A 19701-nucleotide genomic window follows, 5' to 3' on the forward strand; every position below is an offset into this window, starting at 1 on the left:
TTTTTAAGTGTGCCTTATAGTGCGGAATATACTGTATATGGTTAATTTAATACACAATAATTATTTAATTGTGACAGAAACCTTAATATTTTACAAGTAGCTTTTATTGACAATTAAATTTGCCCATTCCCCTAATAAAGCTGCCTGTGTGCATAACATCAATCCCTAAACCTTGTTGTAACATAATTATGGTTTTTTTTTTTTTTTTTTAAATATCGAGTGTCTCGAACAGATATTTTGGGAAAAAAAAAAAAGGACACATCCAAGCTGTCCGTTAAGGTTATTTTCAAATTGATTTTGAATTTTTATTGAAACGATATTAAAACATACCACTGTATTACAAAAATGTGTTTGTCAAAAGTCTTAAATTTTTACAAGCCTGTGCTTCTTAATGGATAGAAATTGTTTACTAAATAGATTAATGAAAAAATAGGATTTAAGGAAGTCTTAATTTAATAAACAAAAAACATTAAAACATTCAAATCACCAGTGCAAATATCAAACAGTACACATATGTGTTAACAAATGTGGCCTATCAGATTTACTTCAGCTTATAATAATGGATATTCAAATGTACAATAAAGGATCTGTGTTTGATATATAAAATTAAATTATATTTAAAATTGTGGTGTCAGTTGCATAAAATAATTTTACTAAATCACCACAATATTTAAATCACGATTCGTACATTTCTACATTCATTTCTAGCTTTACCCACTCACAGAAATCTGACACATCAGTGATTTGCATCTTTTCCACCCGATTCCTATCCTTTTAAAATCTGATCCATTGATCAGATCAGATACACCCCTACTTGTTTCATTTTGCTTAAAAGTTGAATGAATACAAACATCTGGCTGGTGTGCCACACCAACACATGGTTTGAATATGGTCTCCAACACTGCTCCAGGAGAGCTCAATTTCCATAGACTTTGGCTTCAACCCAAATCAACCCTACCCTCAATCTAATCCAACTAACTACTGCCTTTAGAAGTCCCTGACTGGCTGAATAGGGTGTGTTGGGTCCTGTCCACATGTTTTCAGATATTTTTAAAAACTGAGTTTTTTGTCTGGGTGGTGGCCTCCCATCCACATGAAAAAAGCTATTTTAGAACCTCAAATACCTTGTCAGCCTCTATGTAATGAACTACACAAGTTATAAAAATACAATATCTACATGTATTATTGATTGACTGACAGCTGAACCTATGAGGGCCCCCATAGGTGGAAATTACTGTGATAAAAGCCCTTTAGGAAATGTTAGGAAAGGTTTCTAAAAAAATAATAAGGATTTTTTTTTACTTTTCAGTTATTAATGAAAAAAATATGTTTTAGGGTTTAGTGCCTCTTTAACATCTCTTTTTACGAGGTACATTCTATTGCCCAATACACAAGCATTTTTATTTTCGTGGTCTGAATTGTTTGCGTTTAAAAAATATATCCGGGTAGGTGTGGAGGTGGCCTTAGATTTGTGTGCTGCAGATAAAACCTGCAGAAAGTTGACTCTTCAGGAAATGGAATGCAGACCCCTGCTCAATAATGTTTATTCTAAAGGCAACTGCTGATAGTAAAACATCAATGTTCATTTCCCTGTATTTAATTCACCGTATTCTGACATTTATAAAATGTTATGTAAAATATCCACTGGCTCCAGCTGTATGGTAATATGTATGTATGGCGTTACACTGATATGTATAATATTCTATACAGACCTTTCGAAGATCTGCCGTACAATGAGGAAGGCAAGCGCAATGGGGAGGGTGACCCAGAGGTCAGAGCCTTTGGCGTAGGTGTGACCATCTCGATCTTGGATGTCAGCCCAGCCCAAACCCACGGGAAACCAAAGCCTCTCATTCCAGAACCACTCACTCAGCTGGGACAGCATTCTGTTGCAGAGAGAAGAAGGGAAGAGAAGATGACCGGTTAGTACAAGATATAGAAGGCAGCCAACAATAAATGAAACCAGAAAACAAGAGCTAAAAACAAATCATGATTATTATCATAGTGCTGTAGTACTCTGTAAATAACTAAAGTCTGAGACTGGTCTCTGTCTCAATAGTTAACTCTCAAGTCTTGATTACAGAAATTTTAAAGGAAATGGAATAAATAAATATTATTCATAATATTTCATATTACCCATGTTTCTGACATTGTTTAGAATGTATAGAAAAAAAAGACACCATATGATGATATTGCAATATTCTTGAAAGCAGTCCATTTTATATTTGTTTTATTTACTGTACTTCCTTTTAATTGGTTGTTTGTTGATTATATGCATGCACTAAATATGATGCACTGCATTTTTGTAAACAATTATTACAATTAAATTATTTTTTTGTTGATTTTTTTTATTTTGTTGCTTTTTAGATATTTTTGTGATTAGTTTTTTTTTGTATCCTTTTATACAAAATTAGGGTCTTGGTGAGTTGCAGCTTACAAAAAATGTATATATATATATTTTTGAATGCATGGCCAACAGAGATGTATAGCAATCAAGTAGAACTACTTTACTACTGTACTTAAATAGTAAAATGTTGTATCTGTATCTACTGGAGAATTATATTTTGTCCTACTTACACTTTTCCTTTACCACATATTTTCCATCTGAATTGTACTCGTTACTATAAAAAAAAAAAATTAAAAATCATTCCAAACCATCCATTATGGATTTGTGACTCTGCCTTTCACTCTGAGAACTTTTCCACTGCTTTCTGTAATAACTACATAACACCAATCTTGTAATTTTTTTATTTTAGTACTTTGGTAGTACATTTTAAAATACTTGCAATACTTAAGTACAAAAAATAATACTTCAGTACTTCCACTGAAGTCACCTTTTTGATAAAGCACTTATACTACTTTATACATGTTTGATGGCCAAACAGTGAGTATATTTTTAGCCTAAGGCACTGGCCTCAATGACCCGGTAAGTAGCACATCCCCAGGTATCCGGTGACAATAACATTGCCCAGGGCAACCCAAAGGTACATGATAACCCTGAGTGAAGTGATCCTGTATCAATTGTATCCTTAAAAAGGAGGCAAGGCTTAGCGGCCTAATAATGCCTGATCAGCTGAACACAGAGATCCCACAACAGACTTTTTTTTATATATATATATATTCAAAATGTGGAACATCAGGAGGAGACACATTCTATGTTTAATAACCAGTTTATTCCTGCACCTCTGACCTGGCCTTGCACAATTTAATCTGGAACACTAATATGGAGATTAGCACAGGACTCTGCCATGAGCAATCCTAAGCTTTAACTAATACATTATCATGCATTCCAAAACCAATTCCTTCCACATTTCAGAATTACCATATCTGTAACAGCTACGAAAATTAATAACTTACATCATTAGCACACTTCCCCCTCATCCAAGCAGTAAATATACAGTATGCTTGATTGCAAATGTGTTCTGCACAACCACAATGTTCTTTTAAAAGTGCTGCAGAGCAGAAAACCATTGAATAATGAGAGTTTGGTTCATAGTGACAGACTGAACCTCAAATACTGAAATACTGTTGTTTCTTTAGCAGTAAGATGAAGTCCAGCACGACCAGAAACAGACCAAAAGTACAATCCACAAATCTGTTACCCAACAGTCATGGCACCCTCAGAACAGAACAGAACAGAACACAAACACAGCCTAAAAGGTTTCAACTAGGACAGCTAAAATGTTAACAACATGCAGGTAAACAACATGCATGGACATTTCTGAGGCAGAAACTGGAGGACATACAGAGTACAGACAAGAATGCATGCACTGCATGGATGCTATAGGACTGGAACTGAAGTTTCTGGGAACTAGTGGAATTTTGGCTGTTATTTCAAGCTGGATTACTTCCCAAGTATGATTGATTTTATATGTGATGTATCATGTCTGTGCGTTAATCTAAACCAGTTATGAGTTATAAGGCATAATATAGGAGCCAGACTCAAGCTTTGTTTAAACAGGGCTTTAACTGTGTAAACTGTTTTGTTTCTCTAAACTGGATTATTTACTAATAGTTGATGACAGACCAGTATTAAATAGGGTAAGTTCTGTCTGTTGTCTGTTTGCTATGATGCGAGCATCATGTCTGTAGATTACTATGAACTTGAATTATAAACTGTAGAATACTTGCATGGAGCTCTCTGCACAATTCAAGCATCAGGTTTAGTAAATGGATCCATGAATCCATTGTGTTTATCCAACACAACCCATTTTGATTCACATGGAGACCGATTTCTGATCCAGGATTCACTGATTTTTGTTTCCTTTTAGACATTAAATAATAAAAAGCATTTTAATGGTCATGCAAATCCACATTTTGACATTTCACACCCCATTGAAGAACAACTACAAATACAAAAAAATGCATTTATGGCCCCTTTAAAGGCAGACAAAAAGAGCTGCCTCTGTGACCTCTTAGAGACGTAGATTCCTGTTTGATTTTCGTACAACACATCACACACACACACACAACCTAAACCTTCCACCCTGCCAACGGAGACACAGCAGAAGACAGCCAGATGAATTCCGCCTGTTCTTGCACTGCGAGCCAATAAGCCACCAGCTCCACTAAAGGATGGCTCCATCAATGGGGCCATTCTAAGAAGTCAGCATGACATCATGGCCTCGGTCATTGGCTGGCAGCCCCTGAATGCCAGTACTGTCACCTGTAGTCATTAGTACTGCCTGGAGCCAGCTGAAACGGAGAACGAGCGAGAGACAACCAGAGTGAGAGAGAGAGAGAGAGAGAGATTCCTATTGTCACTCTGAAGACAATGCTGACCCACAATGAAAGCTGTAATCTGAGATACGCTGAAATGGACCCTTCCCATGTTTTGAAAAGGTAGAGATAATGGTCACAAAACCTGGAAGTGCAAAAACTGGAATCTTTTCATTTAATAAAAAAAAAGAGGAGGGACAGCTTGCTGAACACTGCAAGTGAGCCCTACTGAAAGTGTCCATTTTAAAAGTTGACATTCCACTTCATTCATGTTATTGGGATCTTCTCACTAAGTAAACAATGAGTAACACTAAGACAGGCCTAGAGGCACATACATTGTCTTACAAAAAAAAAAAAGAGTTCACCCCTCACATTCCTGCAAATAGTTTTTTTATTATTATTATTAGGGCTGTCAAATGTATGCATTAATTAAAATTACTTCAATCACAGAAAAAAAATGACAATTTAGAAACATGATGATTAATCGTGGTCCTTGGTGTTGTTTGCTATAGCTCCAGTCACTGTACCGTGCTGAGGGCAAACACAACAGCTCATAACTGAAGACCAGAGCAAAGTACAGAGATCATATGCATATAAAATCAAACAACAGAACTTACTCTATCTAACCAGTGTCATCATTATCAGCATTTAATTAATCTCAGAACACAGTTAACATCCAAGCTAATACACCCCCTCCAAGCCTACTGTTAAGTTTGGCTGTTCGTTAGCATTAAGACGCTAGCTGTATTCTGGTGTTCTGAGGTCAGTAACTAAAGACTGGAGTAAGCGATAGACATAATCCACAAATCATATCAATCACCAGAACCTACTAATCTAACCAGCACAGTGCCATACATCTGTTATCAAACATCAGCCATTAAGTTAGCTGGGAAAAGAGTTAGCATCGGGGCTAACACACTCCAAACCTTACTGCTGAGTTTGGCTGTTGACTTTAGCTAGCACTACACTGTAGCTAAATTACAGTGTTCAGAGGTCAATTTAAAAACCTATTTCTTTAACCAGAACAGTGCTGTCAATCAGATATTAAAAAGCAGCAATTATTAATCTAGCAAAATCCATTAGCATTGGTGCTAACATGCTCCAATCCTTTCTGCTGAGTTTAGCTGTTAGATGGCATTGAGCTAACAGCCGCATTCCGGTTTTCTGAGGTAAATTATGAAAGACTTGTTTGAACTATAGCCAAAATCTGTTTTAAGAAAAATAGCGAATAAATCATCTTGGAAAACAGTTAGCTTCACCAGTTAGCCAATACAGCCGATTCTTTATTTTAGGCTTTACAATAAAATTCTTATTTAAAAGGATAGATTGTATTAATTAAAGGATGTATAGTGCAAGAAAATAAAGATCGTCCAATATTTTATATTTATATCAAAATTTAATTAAATATTTCATTTCTGTAAATATTTGCATCTCCTTTATTAGCATTTTATTCAGGGCCGGTATATTTTATTACATAACAGAAATTACAATATATTTGAGCTATTACTTTAAAAATGTAGCTAAATAATTTAAAAGTGTAGCTACTTTTAAGTAGCTTTAAATTTCTTGAAAATAAACCTCTAGCATGTCTAACCATCTTCTCTCTATATATATATTTTTTTCAAACTATAAAAGGTGGTCGAAGTTCTTAGAGACATACAGTATTTACAGCATCTGTTACTGACTTATGTTTTATGCTAAAAACTATATACATTGTACATATCCATTGGACATGACCTCATAAAATCTATATTGCTATTGTTGTAGAAAAGAAAATGAAAGGTGGGCTACCCCCACCTCTCGTCCGGGGTACAACTCCCCTGCGTGTTCGTTTGATAGAGAGAGTCAGACAGGTGGAGTGAAGTTGAAAGCAAACCAAGTATTTAGTACAAAGTACTGAATATTCAGGACTAACACATGAAAGACCGTCTAACAGCCGTCCCAGCATAAGTTCTGACCCCCCTCTGATCTGACTCCATGTTTTATACCCCAAATGATGTGAAACCTGTTGATGAGGCGTTGCTAAAATCATCTCATGTTAGCATGCGTAATTTCACGTGTTAGTACTCAAGTTTCACGTGTCTGACTGGACCACTAGTGTTTGACCTTGACTGTGTTCTTCCAGGATGGAACATCATGGCACTATCTGTGTGTGTGCGTCAACCCCGCTTTGAAGCAGAGGTTTTTAGGGAGGCACTCACTCACCAAAAGGCCGCTTTGATCTAAGAGCCTCTTCTGTAGCAATTTAGCCTCGTACCGAGTGTACCAGTCGAGTTGATGACCGTTAGTTAGGGTCATGCAGTAAACAAAATACTTCAAGCCTGAGCTACATCTCATATGTTATATGTTAATGTGTTAGTAACGCGTGGTTAGTCCGCCATATAATAAATCCTATGTGTTAGTAAATGTATCATGTGGGTTAATTTGTCATATAATAGAGTCTGTGTTAGTCACATGCCTGATCAAACAATGTTTTACTATATATGTAAAGAATATATTGTGATTATTGGTTAATCTTCTATATAATTGCGTGTAAAATACACTGTGAGTAAAAATGATCAAATATAATGTGAGTATTGGTTAATGCATATAAAATACAAGGTTTCACACAATGATTATGTAATTATAGATACTAAGATAAGTAATCATAACTGAAAGATATTTGTCAATCAACCCAAAGTATAATAAACAGTTACTCTTCAATATACAGTCAGCTGCCCACTGGCTATATATAAAATAAGTTATATAGCTTCATAGTGAAGTCCCATTCAAATATATAATTAAACCTTTTTTTGCAGAATATCAGGGGTGTCCTCACTTTTGTGAGATACTGTATATTCAGACATTCAATATGTTCTATTCACGGACACACAAGGCTTGCTTTTGTGTGAACTGAAAAAAAAAAATCAGCTTTACACATCTTATCTTAATCACCTTCCTAAAAAATAGATGACAAAATGGCACCATAACTACTATTTACTCAACTGACAAATGAGTTTTCTTCTTTCTCTTCCGGTGACCAATAAAACACGCAAACCACACCTGACTAATGACTCAAATCTTACTTCATCAGTAGTGTCACTCACAGGTCAGAGAAGAGCTTTAGCCTTCACTGGCTAACTAGTTGGAGAATGGCTATATTTTAAGAGCAGGCGAGTGGACTTTGACCGTAAGCTTTGCTGCTGGCGTCTGCTTTTGTTTGAGTAAACTCGGCCTGCCCGGGGTTTAGGTAACAAAAGCTAAAGTTGCTCTGGGACCTGTTTTTGTCCTTCAGATTAAAATTGTGATATTTATTAACAACTAATACATAACTAGGCTTTTTTTCTTTCATGTGTACATTACATAGCCCTGTCATAATACCTACTCCGACTTATCATATAATACTTAGACATGACCTCAATATTTTTGCTGACCTCAGAAAGACAAAGATGGCGACAGTCATCATATTTGTGCTGGACACAGAGATGGAATGTGGCCTCCACTTTTAACACAGACATGCAGCATGAGCAGATTTTAAACAGTGGCAGATTTTCAAACCAGGGTATTGAACATAACCTTGTCAGCAATAACCTGACACTCTACCCACTGAACCACGACTGCACCAATAATTTATCCAATGCATCTTCACTGTGCGTGGTGAAGCTGCATCATTTGAGAACAATAAGGGTAGTTCCAAGGATTGTTCCACTCAGAAAGTTTGGAAGAGTGAGCCACATTCCCAGTTTTAGTTTGTAAAAATTCTGGCTTTGACTTGAATGAGTGGCAAGAGGCGATGAAAATTAATGTATGAGCAAAAACCTGCTCAACTACTTTAAACTAAAATAAACTATTTTAATTAAATGTTCTGCTCTTTAAAAGGGTGTAATTGGGTATGTACTTAAAATTGTTAATTGCAGAAGTCACCAACCCAGCCCCTGTTGAGCTTCCCTGTAGCAGGTTTTAGCTTTAACAGCTAATCAATCTCACATTTTTCATCTAATTACTCCCTCTAGTGGTGCTTGATCCGTTAAAGGATATGTTTGTTAGATTTGGGATGGTAGGATAGTACCTACCTAGTAATGGTTTATTGCCATTGATTTATCCATCATTCAAAAAAAAGTCCTGGAGTACATCCTGTACGACAACATTTCTGTTCCTCAAGGAGCACACTTACTTCAGACGGCTAGGGTCAGTTGGGATCAGAGAAATGTACAGGGCATCGGGTACTTCAAGACCAGGGTTGGGAAATCCTGTAAACTTCGCAGAGCCTAAAATGAAAGCTAGGTTACAATGAATGTGCTTGTTTGGACAACACCATGTCTGATATAGAGGGGTGAATTTGGAAGTTGTTTTGGTGTCGACATCTTCATGACATCTTTCTGGTAAAAGGGTGAAGCTGGGCCTCCTCTAAAATGCATATTAAAGAATGCTAGACATTCATTGGCTATGCTGAGGTCTTGAGTATGGGTATGGATACAGCTGTAAAAAGGCTTGTGAGTACCAGCGACTGAGGAATTAAATAGACTGGTCACAAAGACCTTGATGCTTGAAGCTGTGGGTGTCTTGGGAAGCTGTGGATGCCTTGTGCTGCATGTGTTCCTGGAGTACACCTAGTGCAGCAACATTAATTTTCCTTAAGGAGCTTGTTAGCTAGGGCTTGTTAATTAGCTCAGGTCAGTGCGGACCAAAGAAAACATTAAAGGTTGGTTTTCCGTACAGGAATTAAGGCTTGGCTTGGACTAAACAGCCCTGTGAATGGATATTCTCCATTAAAAGAGATAGGAAATCTAGGAATATCCTTAATTCTTGTCCAGGAAACTAACCATAAAATGTACAGGGTTGAGAACTACTGGCCTACAAACCAAATAATGTCAGTCATCCATCATATCATTTTCTTATCAAATTAGTGAGGAAAAAAAAAACTCCAGAGCTTGTTAGCATATCAGTTCACACATATGTTTTTGTGACAAAATGTGTTCATGGAGGGAATACACACTTTTTGTGTGTTCCCCCTGGAGAAAGATCATGAAATTCATGACCCTGGTTTCAGGAGAGCTGCCTCTATCCTCAAAGACTTGAGACAAAGACACTTGAAGCTACCTCAGAAATAACCATTCACCTTACTCTCTACACGTTTACATTTCAAGGACATTTCTCAGAGGCACATGCTCACTTTAAGAAGCAAGAAAGAATTCATTGTACGAGGAAACTTGTTTCTTACTGTGCACATGACAATAAACTCTTTGAATCTTGAATCTGGGTCATTAAATGATTCTGCTATACTCAATATATCGCAAGACTATTCTCTGCAATACTCCATAACATGTGTGTTACTAAGAAGAATAAAACACTACCAAATACGTGAATACTAAGAATTATGTACGTATTGGTAAGTTTCACAGAATTTGACAACCAATATTTTTCACCACAGGTTTACGATTCATTTTATTAGCATAATCACATGGTGAATGAAACAGTAACTTTAGTAAGTCAAATTCAGGGGCAAGTATGAACGTTTTTTAGTTTAAAACCTAAATAAGAGAAGTGGACTTAAAATTAGACAATTGAGATCATTTTAACAGGTCCTTCCAAGCTTTCATTCACTGTTTGGTGAAGCAGACCTTTAATCAGGCAGCTTCCCTGATCTTTACCCTACAGACAACATGAGTCACACAAGCTTGGCTGAGGAGCACATGATGCAGAACCCATTGAGATCAATGAAAACTGTGGCTACTGATTATCAGCAGCCTGCTCACCTAGACTCAATGTTGGGCTTTCAGCCTATCAGATTAGAGCTGGACAGATTTCTTTCAGTGTGAATAGCAAAAATCTATAAACAATTTATGGACAAAAGTCCTGGGACACATGCTTATTTATTGTTTCCTCTGAAATCAATAGTACTCAATAATAATGCGATTTTAACTAGACAAGAAATAGAACTAGTGGAAAATGTTTATTTACTGGAGTAATATTTTACTCTATAGCAGGGGTGGGAAAATAATTTTCCAACATTAAACACTCGAACTGTTTTGGAGGGCTGCGCCAATAATGGACCTCAATCAGGCTCAATTTAAATTAGATCTTTTTGAAGAAAATACAGTAAATCTGTAATACAGTATCTGGATTCTTGATAGGTCCAAGTCTGAACTCCTGAAATTAACCTGTACTCATAGTATTCTGCTTTATGGGAGTGAACTATTTAGGTAACTGTTATAGTAATACATGCAAGACCTAATGAACGTACCAGTCGTGAATTAGCGTTTACTAGTCACGTAAACAAACCAGCGTTCATATTTGAGTAACATTAAAACACAGGCATTATGTTTTAAAAAAGCTAAAATGACACATATCACATTCAATTCTTGGTCCATTACTGCACTAAACTAGAGTTGCCGTTTCTACTGAAGGATGACCAGCTGTAAACACATTGAAACAAGTTGTTTCTCTGGAGAAGAAAGTCAGATAAGTTTAGTTTTAATGGTCTAGGAGGCTGCTGTTGCGTAGTAACGAGGGACTCTCAGTACACTGTGTTCCTCCCTCAGCGGATGAAGTGACCTGCACTGTTCTCTAGAAATGATGAATGGACTGTGGAAGATTGTAATTCCAGAGTGATTTTTAAGCTACTACACTTTACGAATCAGAAACCAAGCGATGTGTTCAACAGTGGTCTAAAATACAAAGTTCCATTTCATTCGTTTAATAAATAAAAATATTTACTTTAATAAACACTATGATCATAGGCTTTTGTACTGAATGTCGTCAGAACCAGGATAGAGCAGTGGAATTGGCCTGTGAGACACTGAATAAAAAAAAATAAAAAAAGATTTAAGTACCATAATATGTAGTTTATGGCATCCTTTCTTGTAACTTGAATTTGCTTAAGCATAAAACAAAGTGTTCTTAGAAATGTTTAGGTGTACACTTGTATTCCAACCCTTTCCAACTTCACTGCAAATAAGGGTAATTTCACACCTAACTAGTTTGGTCCAAACCAAAATAGCAGATGGAAAAAAACCAAAGGACCACATTTTCCATCCAGATCAACTAAACCGTGGTCCAGTTTGTTTGCAGGCTAAAACCATTATTTTACTTTCATACCAATAAGAATAAGTTGAGACACGCTATTATTACTCATTTAACAATAGAAAAATAAGAAAAAACAGTTTTGTGCCAAACTCTGACTCCCATTCGTGTGCATGTGTCACACAGTACGGGGTGCAAACACATATGCTTACACATATACAGTATCAACTGTAACTTTTATTTATAAACAGAAATATAAGCAATGTGAAGGTGAGTCAAAACCTGTAAGGGTGGTGGATGCAGAATGGTGCAAAGTTCTTTAAGCTGCTTACTAGGGGTGTGCCATATCATATCGTATGTGATAATATCGCCAACATTTTTGAATACGTAAACAATATTATACCCTAAAATATTGTGCCATAACGCTCACCCCTAATTATCACATCAAGGTACAACTTCTTTTGCTGTTTCAAGCAAAAGAAAAATTCACACATTTCTCATTTCCTATTAAATATCTACTAGAGCCAGATTATATCTGTTCAGTACCACTTATTTTACTTTAATCCTGGATATATGGAGATATTTGCAGTGTATTATTAGTATCATGACATTCGGGATCATTGAGTTCTGTTACAAACCTGTTAAAAAAAATGTAAGATTTGTTTTGTTGCAGTAGTCTATTTTTTATTTTACTTGTCATATCACCAAGAGTAGCGTTATCGTGATAATACCATGAAATATCGTGATATTATTTTAGGGCCATATTGTCCACCCTTACTGCGTACTAAGCTGCAGTGTGAAACCAAAACTGAATGTTTACAATGCAACATGAACTAGGGTTGGACGATATTACAAAAGGAAGCCAACTGCAACAAAACGGAAATTTTATTTTATTATTGCATATATGATATGATATGGCACAACCCTATATGAGTTATTAATGCAAGAATATCAGATTTGTAAAAGAAGTCAATGATACAGAATGTCATGATACTAATAATAGTGCACTCCAAATAGCTCCATATATCCAGGATTAAAGTCAAATTAATGGTTTTGGACAGATATAATCTGTCTTTAGTAGATATATAATGGGAAATGAGAACAGTGTACATTTTTCTAAAAAAGTAGTACCCTAGTGTGAAAATAATGGGTGGGCAATATGGCATGGTATTTCAGGGTATATTGTTCACTGTATTTAAAAAATGTTGGCAATATTATTATGGGGCACAACCCTACTGTATACAGAGGTATTAAATAGAGGTGTGCCATATCGTATTGTACACAATAATATCGCCAACATTTTTAAATATCATGAACGATATTATACTCTGAAATATTGTGACTCACCTCTAATTATTATCTTAGGGTAGTACTTTTTTGCTGCTTTTAGCAAAGAAAAATTCACACTGTTCTCATTTCCCATTATATATATATATACACTAGATACAGATTATATCTGTCCAGTATCATTTATTTACCTTTAATCCTGGATATATGGAGATATTTAGAGTTCATTATTAGTATCATGACATTCTGGATCATTGACTTCTGTTACAAATCTAATTTAAAAAAATATTAAATTGAATATCTCATTTAGGGGTGTGCCATATTATATCGTATGCAATAATATAATGTAATTTTCATTTTGTTGCAGTAGTGTATTCTTAAAATAATAATTTTTAATTCAGTGTTTTGTCATATCGCCAAGAGTATCAGTATCGCAAAAATACCACGAAAAATGATATTATTTTAGGGCCATATCGTCCACCCCTAGTATTAAAACATTTTAGCGTATTCCTAAACACGGGCGGTATTTAAAAAAATGCCAATTTTTTTTGCTCTGTGGCTAAAACAGGCCAAAAAATCGTATTCATTCATGTGCATTTGATTCGCTCTCTGGAAAAACAAGGTGAGTGGGGTCAGGTCCATCCTACCTGTAAATGGAAAGTTCTCTCTTTAAATCCTCAAAACACTCACTCATCTGAGTGCACAGGCTTAAAGCTTTACATTCTAGACGTGTGAGTTTTAAAACTCATTTAGCAGAACAATGTTGCACAGATTGTAGAGCTGCTGGTTAGCCTTTTAACGGCTGTAAGATAACGTTATCTAGTTAGCTAACTAACGGACACTTCACTCTCTCAATCACAGACAGTGAGGTTTTTATCATCAGTACTCAGGTTAGTTAGTTAAAAACAGCTGTACTGAGCTGTCTGATACTCTGATGTGAATCTGTACTCGAAGATAGCTTAGCAAGTGAGATTAAGAATCCAACACAATGGACAAAAAAAATTATAATTTCTGTGCTCTGGCCATCTCATCTAAATGTTTAACTATAAGTAGAGTTTTAGTGAGACAGACTTGAGTGTGTTTTGTGGTGAGCAGAAAGATAGCCATCATGCTAAACATTTCTTAACTGTCAGTCTCACGGTTTAACATTTAAAGTATAACTGACTTAAAGTCTTCAGTCTTCACTTAGTCTGTAAACTGAACTGTGTGTTCAATCATTTTTTAGTTTAAAAATAACCCAGGTGGTATTTGATGGTGTTGTAGCCACATAAACACAGGGCTTGCACAGCTTATACAAATCTCGGCCTCCAGTAATACAATGGTAATGTTTTGACATGGTATGACATATGAAAAAAGTAAATACCGCCCAACCCTAATACAACCCGTGGTCAGGTGTGAAAAACGCTCTAAGCATCCATACTTATTCATACTTATTCACGAAGCCTGACAAACACCATTACAACATACCACTGATCTAATCAGGAAGTGAAGTTTGAGCTCCACTGACAGAAGACACACTAAAATGCATCCAGACTGGATTGAGTCACTTTTGCAGAAGCCATTAAAATAACCTGAGTACTTTTAATACATCAAGAGACAATTCATTAGTTTTCTGTATTACCCACTCCATGTAGCACAACTAATGTAAAAGGTGAAATGATGGACTGACAGCAAAAAAGAACACAACCATCTCTTCTCTCTCTCCTGGCGCACACCAACAAGTGAAACTAAACACCTTCATGATTAGATTTAACCAGGTGATTACGGAACTGTAAACAGAACTGAACACAAGTATGTGCAAGCCCCTCGTACCCGAATAACATGATAAGAGTGGGCTGTGCAAAAACAAATATGGCCTGCCAAGTCCTGTCTAGAACGCTGCCGCTGTACTACAGAAGATAATCCAAAACCAACAGATTGCATGATGACCATCTAGTAAGAGAACTTTTTTCCACAGCATGCATTTACAACAGCAGAATCCTGTTACTAGACAAATGTTTTCAGATGTTCTTGGTTGTTTCTGTTGGTTGAAACTGTCATAATTTCATTAAATAAAACTAACTTTTATTGTGTTGCACATAGGATGCTTTTAAAATAAAAAAAATATATATATTTTTTATATGATCTTGAATATCGATATTGTATTGGAAAAATACATTGTGAAATACAATGAATTATTGTGATATTATTTTTGGGCCATATTGCCTACCCCTGTTCTAACCTGATTCAGATTTATATATATATATATATATATATATATATATATATATATATATATATATATATATATATATATATATATATATATATATATATTTACAGTAGAATAGAGCCTTTTGTCTTCTTCTGTTTAGAAATTCTATACAGACTCTCCAACGTAATATTATGAAGTGCATAATAATGAATTATATCAGTGTATGTTGATTACACATGCAGTGATAAGATTCTGGCCACATTACCCAGCGCTGTTTACAGGCTCTCTTTTCCCTAGATGTAATGATCGGAAAGGTTTTACTACAGTAAACAACAGATATCCTTATACAACTCTGTTTGGTCTCCAATTTGTGTAAACACAAATTTCCTTACAGGATTAGTCGAACACTGGCGATATCAGAGATATCAGATAATTACTAATAATAAACAACCTAACAGATTACCTAAAATATCTCTTTAAATGTATTGATGTACAGCTGTAGTTACTTGTAGTTTTTTTTTTTATTCTTTAATAGTATTTTGCTGTAACATGGGAAAGGCATTTATGTTTGTCGTCCCAACCAGGCCAACTTCTCAGATTAAACAGGCGCACTCTTCCAATACCAGCACACTTGCCATAGCAACCTTTCTAACCTCGAATCAGACCAGCGAAACCCCACATAAGAGCTGCTTCCCTTTCTAAACCACAGTTTGGCAACGGCTGTGTGTTTACTATACTGATACAAGTGCCCCTGCGGGCAGCTGTTCAAAATCCTATTTCTAAATAATTAATTATTTAAACATTAACAAACATATCACACAATGAATAACAGATAAAGATTTGTGTACTGTTGGTTATGAATGTGATTTTTGTCAATGAAGCTTTCTATTCAAACATCATCAAATATTTAAGCAGGGGCACTGCAACACTGTCCAGAGGTGAATTCTTTTATACTGGGTTTTATGACCTCGCTGTGTTCCAGCAGGCCTGGCAACCTGCACATAGCTTATAAAGAGGTTACATTCATTTGCCATCCAAATATGCAGAGTTGTTTGTACTTTAAAGAACTTATCCCATGGAAATCAAAATGCTCCTAGCAATAAAAGTGATGATGCAAAAAGTAAACTGTGTACTCCCAATCCACACAGTACACATCTAGACACTAAGCTGAGCAAAAGAGCCTATTTGAATTCACTACTTTTGTTGTGTGACAAAAACAAGCATATTTATATTTAAGTAAAGACCCTAATATATAATTTTTTAGACAAACTATTGAAAAAACAAAGAAAAAACTAAATATTTCCAACTATACACTCTAAAGTAGCAGTCCACAGTTACTTTAGAGGCATAGTCAGTCATTGACCGGTAACACAAAGGTGAGGTTTTTTTTTTTAGGTTAAGCACCATACTGAAGCACTTCTTGCAATCAGTCTTACTTCCAATTTCTTTCCTGTATAATTGTAGGCAAATGTTATTTGTTTAGCTGATTTGCCGTCTTCTAAAGTAAAGCAGCTTCTAAAGTAGGCTAGCACACAGAAATCCAGGCAGGGCAGCAGAAACTGGTTAATCTGCTCTCTGCAGCCCACTTTCTGCTGTACTTTTGAACTATAGCAGCTGTTTCATGACCATCACACTGATTATTTATTTCGACAATATTTTTTAATACTAGGATTAGACTGTTTTTACAGCCAAGATGTGTAAAATATTAGTAAACTCTTGGTTTAATGGGAGGAAAATGTAATACAACTGAAGTCTGCTGTTCCACCCATGTTTTTAGATGTCCGAACCTCTAAAGAAAAATCCTCATATAAAGTTATTACATCAAATGGTTATGAATACACACTGTCTGATGTCTGAGACACTGGTTACTCTAGTTAGAGAAGATTCAATCTACACCCGTCAAAAGCTCAGTGTTGTTAACGGATGATAATTAATCCAAAGAAGAGTTACTGGCATCTTCCCTTAGCTTGCCTGGGGGCACCATTTCCTCATTCAACGTCCGGTTCTCCTGTTTTATTGCTTTAAAATATCCAAAGATTAAAAGCAAGTTTGTTCCTAGTACTCCTACAGCATGACTCACAGTAACACTACCTTAAACATGACGTTTTTGGTGACGTTGCACTTAGTAAACACATGCAAGTGTCAATGACAGATTCAGGACAGCCATTGATTGCATGAATAGGTTTATACCCGTTTTTTAGATAAAAGTTAGGATACAAATGAACTTCTGAGACATAAACAGGGTTTATAAAAATGTATGAAAACAGCTTTTGTATACATTTTTATATACTAATGTAAATTTTGAGGAAATTAATCTATACATATTTTTTTTTTCATTCATGTGTTACTGTTCAGCCTGTTTAGCATCTAAACTGCTTAACTATTGCTAAAAACTCTAATGTAGTGATTTAAGTAAAAAAAATCGCCCTGTAAAATTACAGATGCTGGATATGACCTCAGGGAATATATGGAAAATGCAAGATATGGGCACTTTAATACATTTATCTATACTGAGGAAATGTGTAAACGAATTAGTCTACTTTTCACTTAATATTATTTATTCATATATTTCTATTCTTATATTCTTACCACATGAACTGTATGTATTTTGCTTAAAACACTAACTTGACATTTCATTTTAGAGAAAGTAAATTTGTGAGGATAAACTACAATTCACGGTCTAACGAGACCGGGTAACGGTTTATTCCTCTAAACTCTAACGTGGTATGCTATGTTATTAAGAAAAATATAATGCGGTAAAATGACAGATTCTGGGTATTTACGAGTTCAGGGTCATAAACAGAATACATGAAAAAAAAATCCGAATATTCACAATATTTACAAAGGCTGAACATAACATCAGGGTCACAAAAAGAAAAATGTAGGAATTAGACCCTTTAATACATTTCTACACCCTGGGTAAATCTGTTGAGGAAATGAAATACTATTGACTTAATTGTACTTCCTCATGAGTTTCTGTTCTTTCTGTTTCCCGCCTAAACTTGCTCAAAGTTCTTAAAACTGCAAGAAACCCTCAGTTTATATCTTACAGATTCTGTTGGTGTGAACAGGTAGGTTAGGTTTTCCAGTAAATGAAGCTGAGAGCACTTTTACTGTATTCCGACATACTTTCACTCCCACTCAGATCATGTAGTGATTAATGAACTCCACCTACTCTGACTGCTCCTCTCCCATATCGTCTCTTCTATCAGAAAGGGAAACAGGAACAGACACAGACCTGTCCGCACAGACACACTGTGTAGTAGCAGCAGCTAGCCACGCCAAGCTAACCAAAACACCAGCCTGTTCCTGACACAAACACACACACACACACACAGCTCCTTTAAACCAGGCCTGATCCAGATCCGGAGCCTCTCCCTCTCTCTCTCTCTGACCTCAGAGAGCAGATCTCAGTAATTACACATTAATGAGAGTCAGGAGAGAAATCTACACACACTGCGGCCCTCAGAGTCTATTCTCTCCACACAAACAGAAGCGAAAGAAGAGTGAAGGCAGGGGTTTCTGGCTTCATCTAACGGTACTCACTTCCGTCCGAGTGTTTCCGCAGGTAGAAGAGAGGGAGAGGGAGGTGAACTCGTGATTCAGAGTCTGGAGGGTAAACTCGAGTTGCTCAATCTCTTTTTCCACACTTTCTCTACTCAAACAGAGCCATTAACCGTCGCTCAGGAGTCACCGCCGCCGACTGGAGCACCTTCAGAGACCCGCTCCTCATTCTCCCGAGGAGTCCGGGCGGAGAGCGGAATCAGCGGGGAGGAGGAGGTGCTGCTGGATCTCCGGAGCCGAGGCGCCTCTCCACCACCTTCTTCTCTCTGCTCTGTAGCTCCGCTCTCATTCAGCGCCGCTCCGACAGCATTTCTCTCATTTCTACCAAAACTAAACAAACATCCGGGCTCTGTCCGCCTGCGCGCAGCTCTCTGAGTGCGGTCGAGGCCGCGGGCTGTGTTCTATTCGCTCTACAGCCGCGAGGGAGGGTGAATATGGGGGACAGATGTTTTCAGGTAGAGTTCAGCGGGAACGCTGCTCCGCCTCACAGTAGCGGATCAAAGAGGCGTGGCATCTAGGTTTGGGGCGGGGCGAACCGGGCCAGCGGCAAGTGACGTTTTACGGCGTGCGAGAGGTGAAAGTGAGGACGAAGCGAAACCGGAGGAACTGCCTCTTCTATCATCACCAGCAGCAGCGCTCCATTCATCAGTGTTTAATACACTTTCACTGCAGAAAGGGAAGTGCGCATGAAAAGCCCATTCTTTAAGCATTAAATGCATATACACACCTAAATACACTACCGGTCAACAGTTTATGAACACCCCTATTTAAGGAGACTTTATGGAGACTTTAGTATCATTCACATCACATGGAACAGAGGTGGAACGAAATTGTATTCTCACAATCTAGTTCTCCCCAAAGAGCAACTGTTAAAATAAATAAATATAAGAATTTGTAGTATCTTGAGCTGTGATGCCATGTAGATGCATGAAATA

The 19701-nt window shown here is 36.6% G+C and overlaps 1 protein-coding gene across 2 annotated transcripts in view; it reads right to left on the minus strand.

The window, feature by feature from the left end:
- cers2a (ceramide synthase 2a) overlaps nt 1-19278 on the minus strand; it is a 35640-nt gene extending 16362 nt beyond the window's left edge. The window contains exons 1-2 of one of the 2 annotated variants that reach the window (XM_007230567.4): nt 18749-19278; nt 1713-1886 (exon numbers count right to left, since the gene is read on the minus strand). In XM_007230567.4, the coding sequence (XP_007230629.2) occupies nt 1713-1885 (173 nt within the window). In that variant the 5' untranslated portion in view covers nt 1886; nt 18749-19278. Of the gene's footprint in view, nt 1-1712; nt 1887-18377; nt 18413-18748 lie in introns of those variants that run through there. The other variant, XM_049476274.1, reaches the window with a different exon arrangement.
- Between the last annotated feature and the right edge of the window lie 423 nt (nt 19279-19701).

The sequence above is a fragment of the Astyanax mexicanus genome, chromosome 3 (genome assembly GCF_023375975.1).
Source record: "Astyanax mexicanus isolate ESR-SI-001 chromosome 3, AstMex3_surface, whole genome shotgun sequence".
Taxonomy (NCBI): domain Eukaryota; kingdom Metazoa; phylum Chordata; class Actinopteri; order Characiformes; family Acestrorhamphidae; genus Astyanax; species Astyanax mexicanus.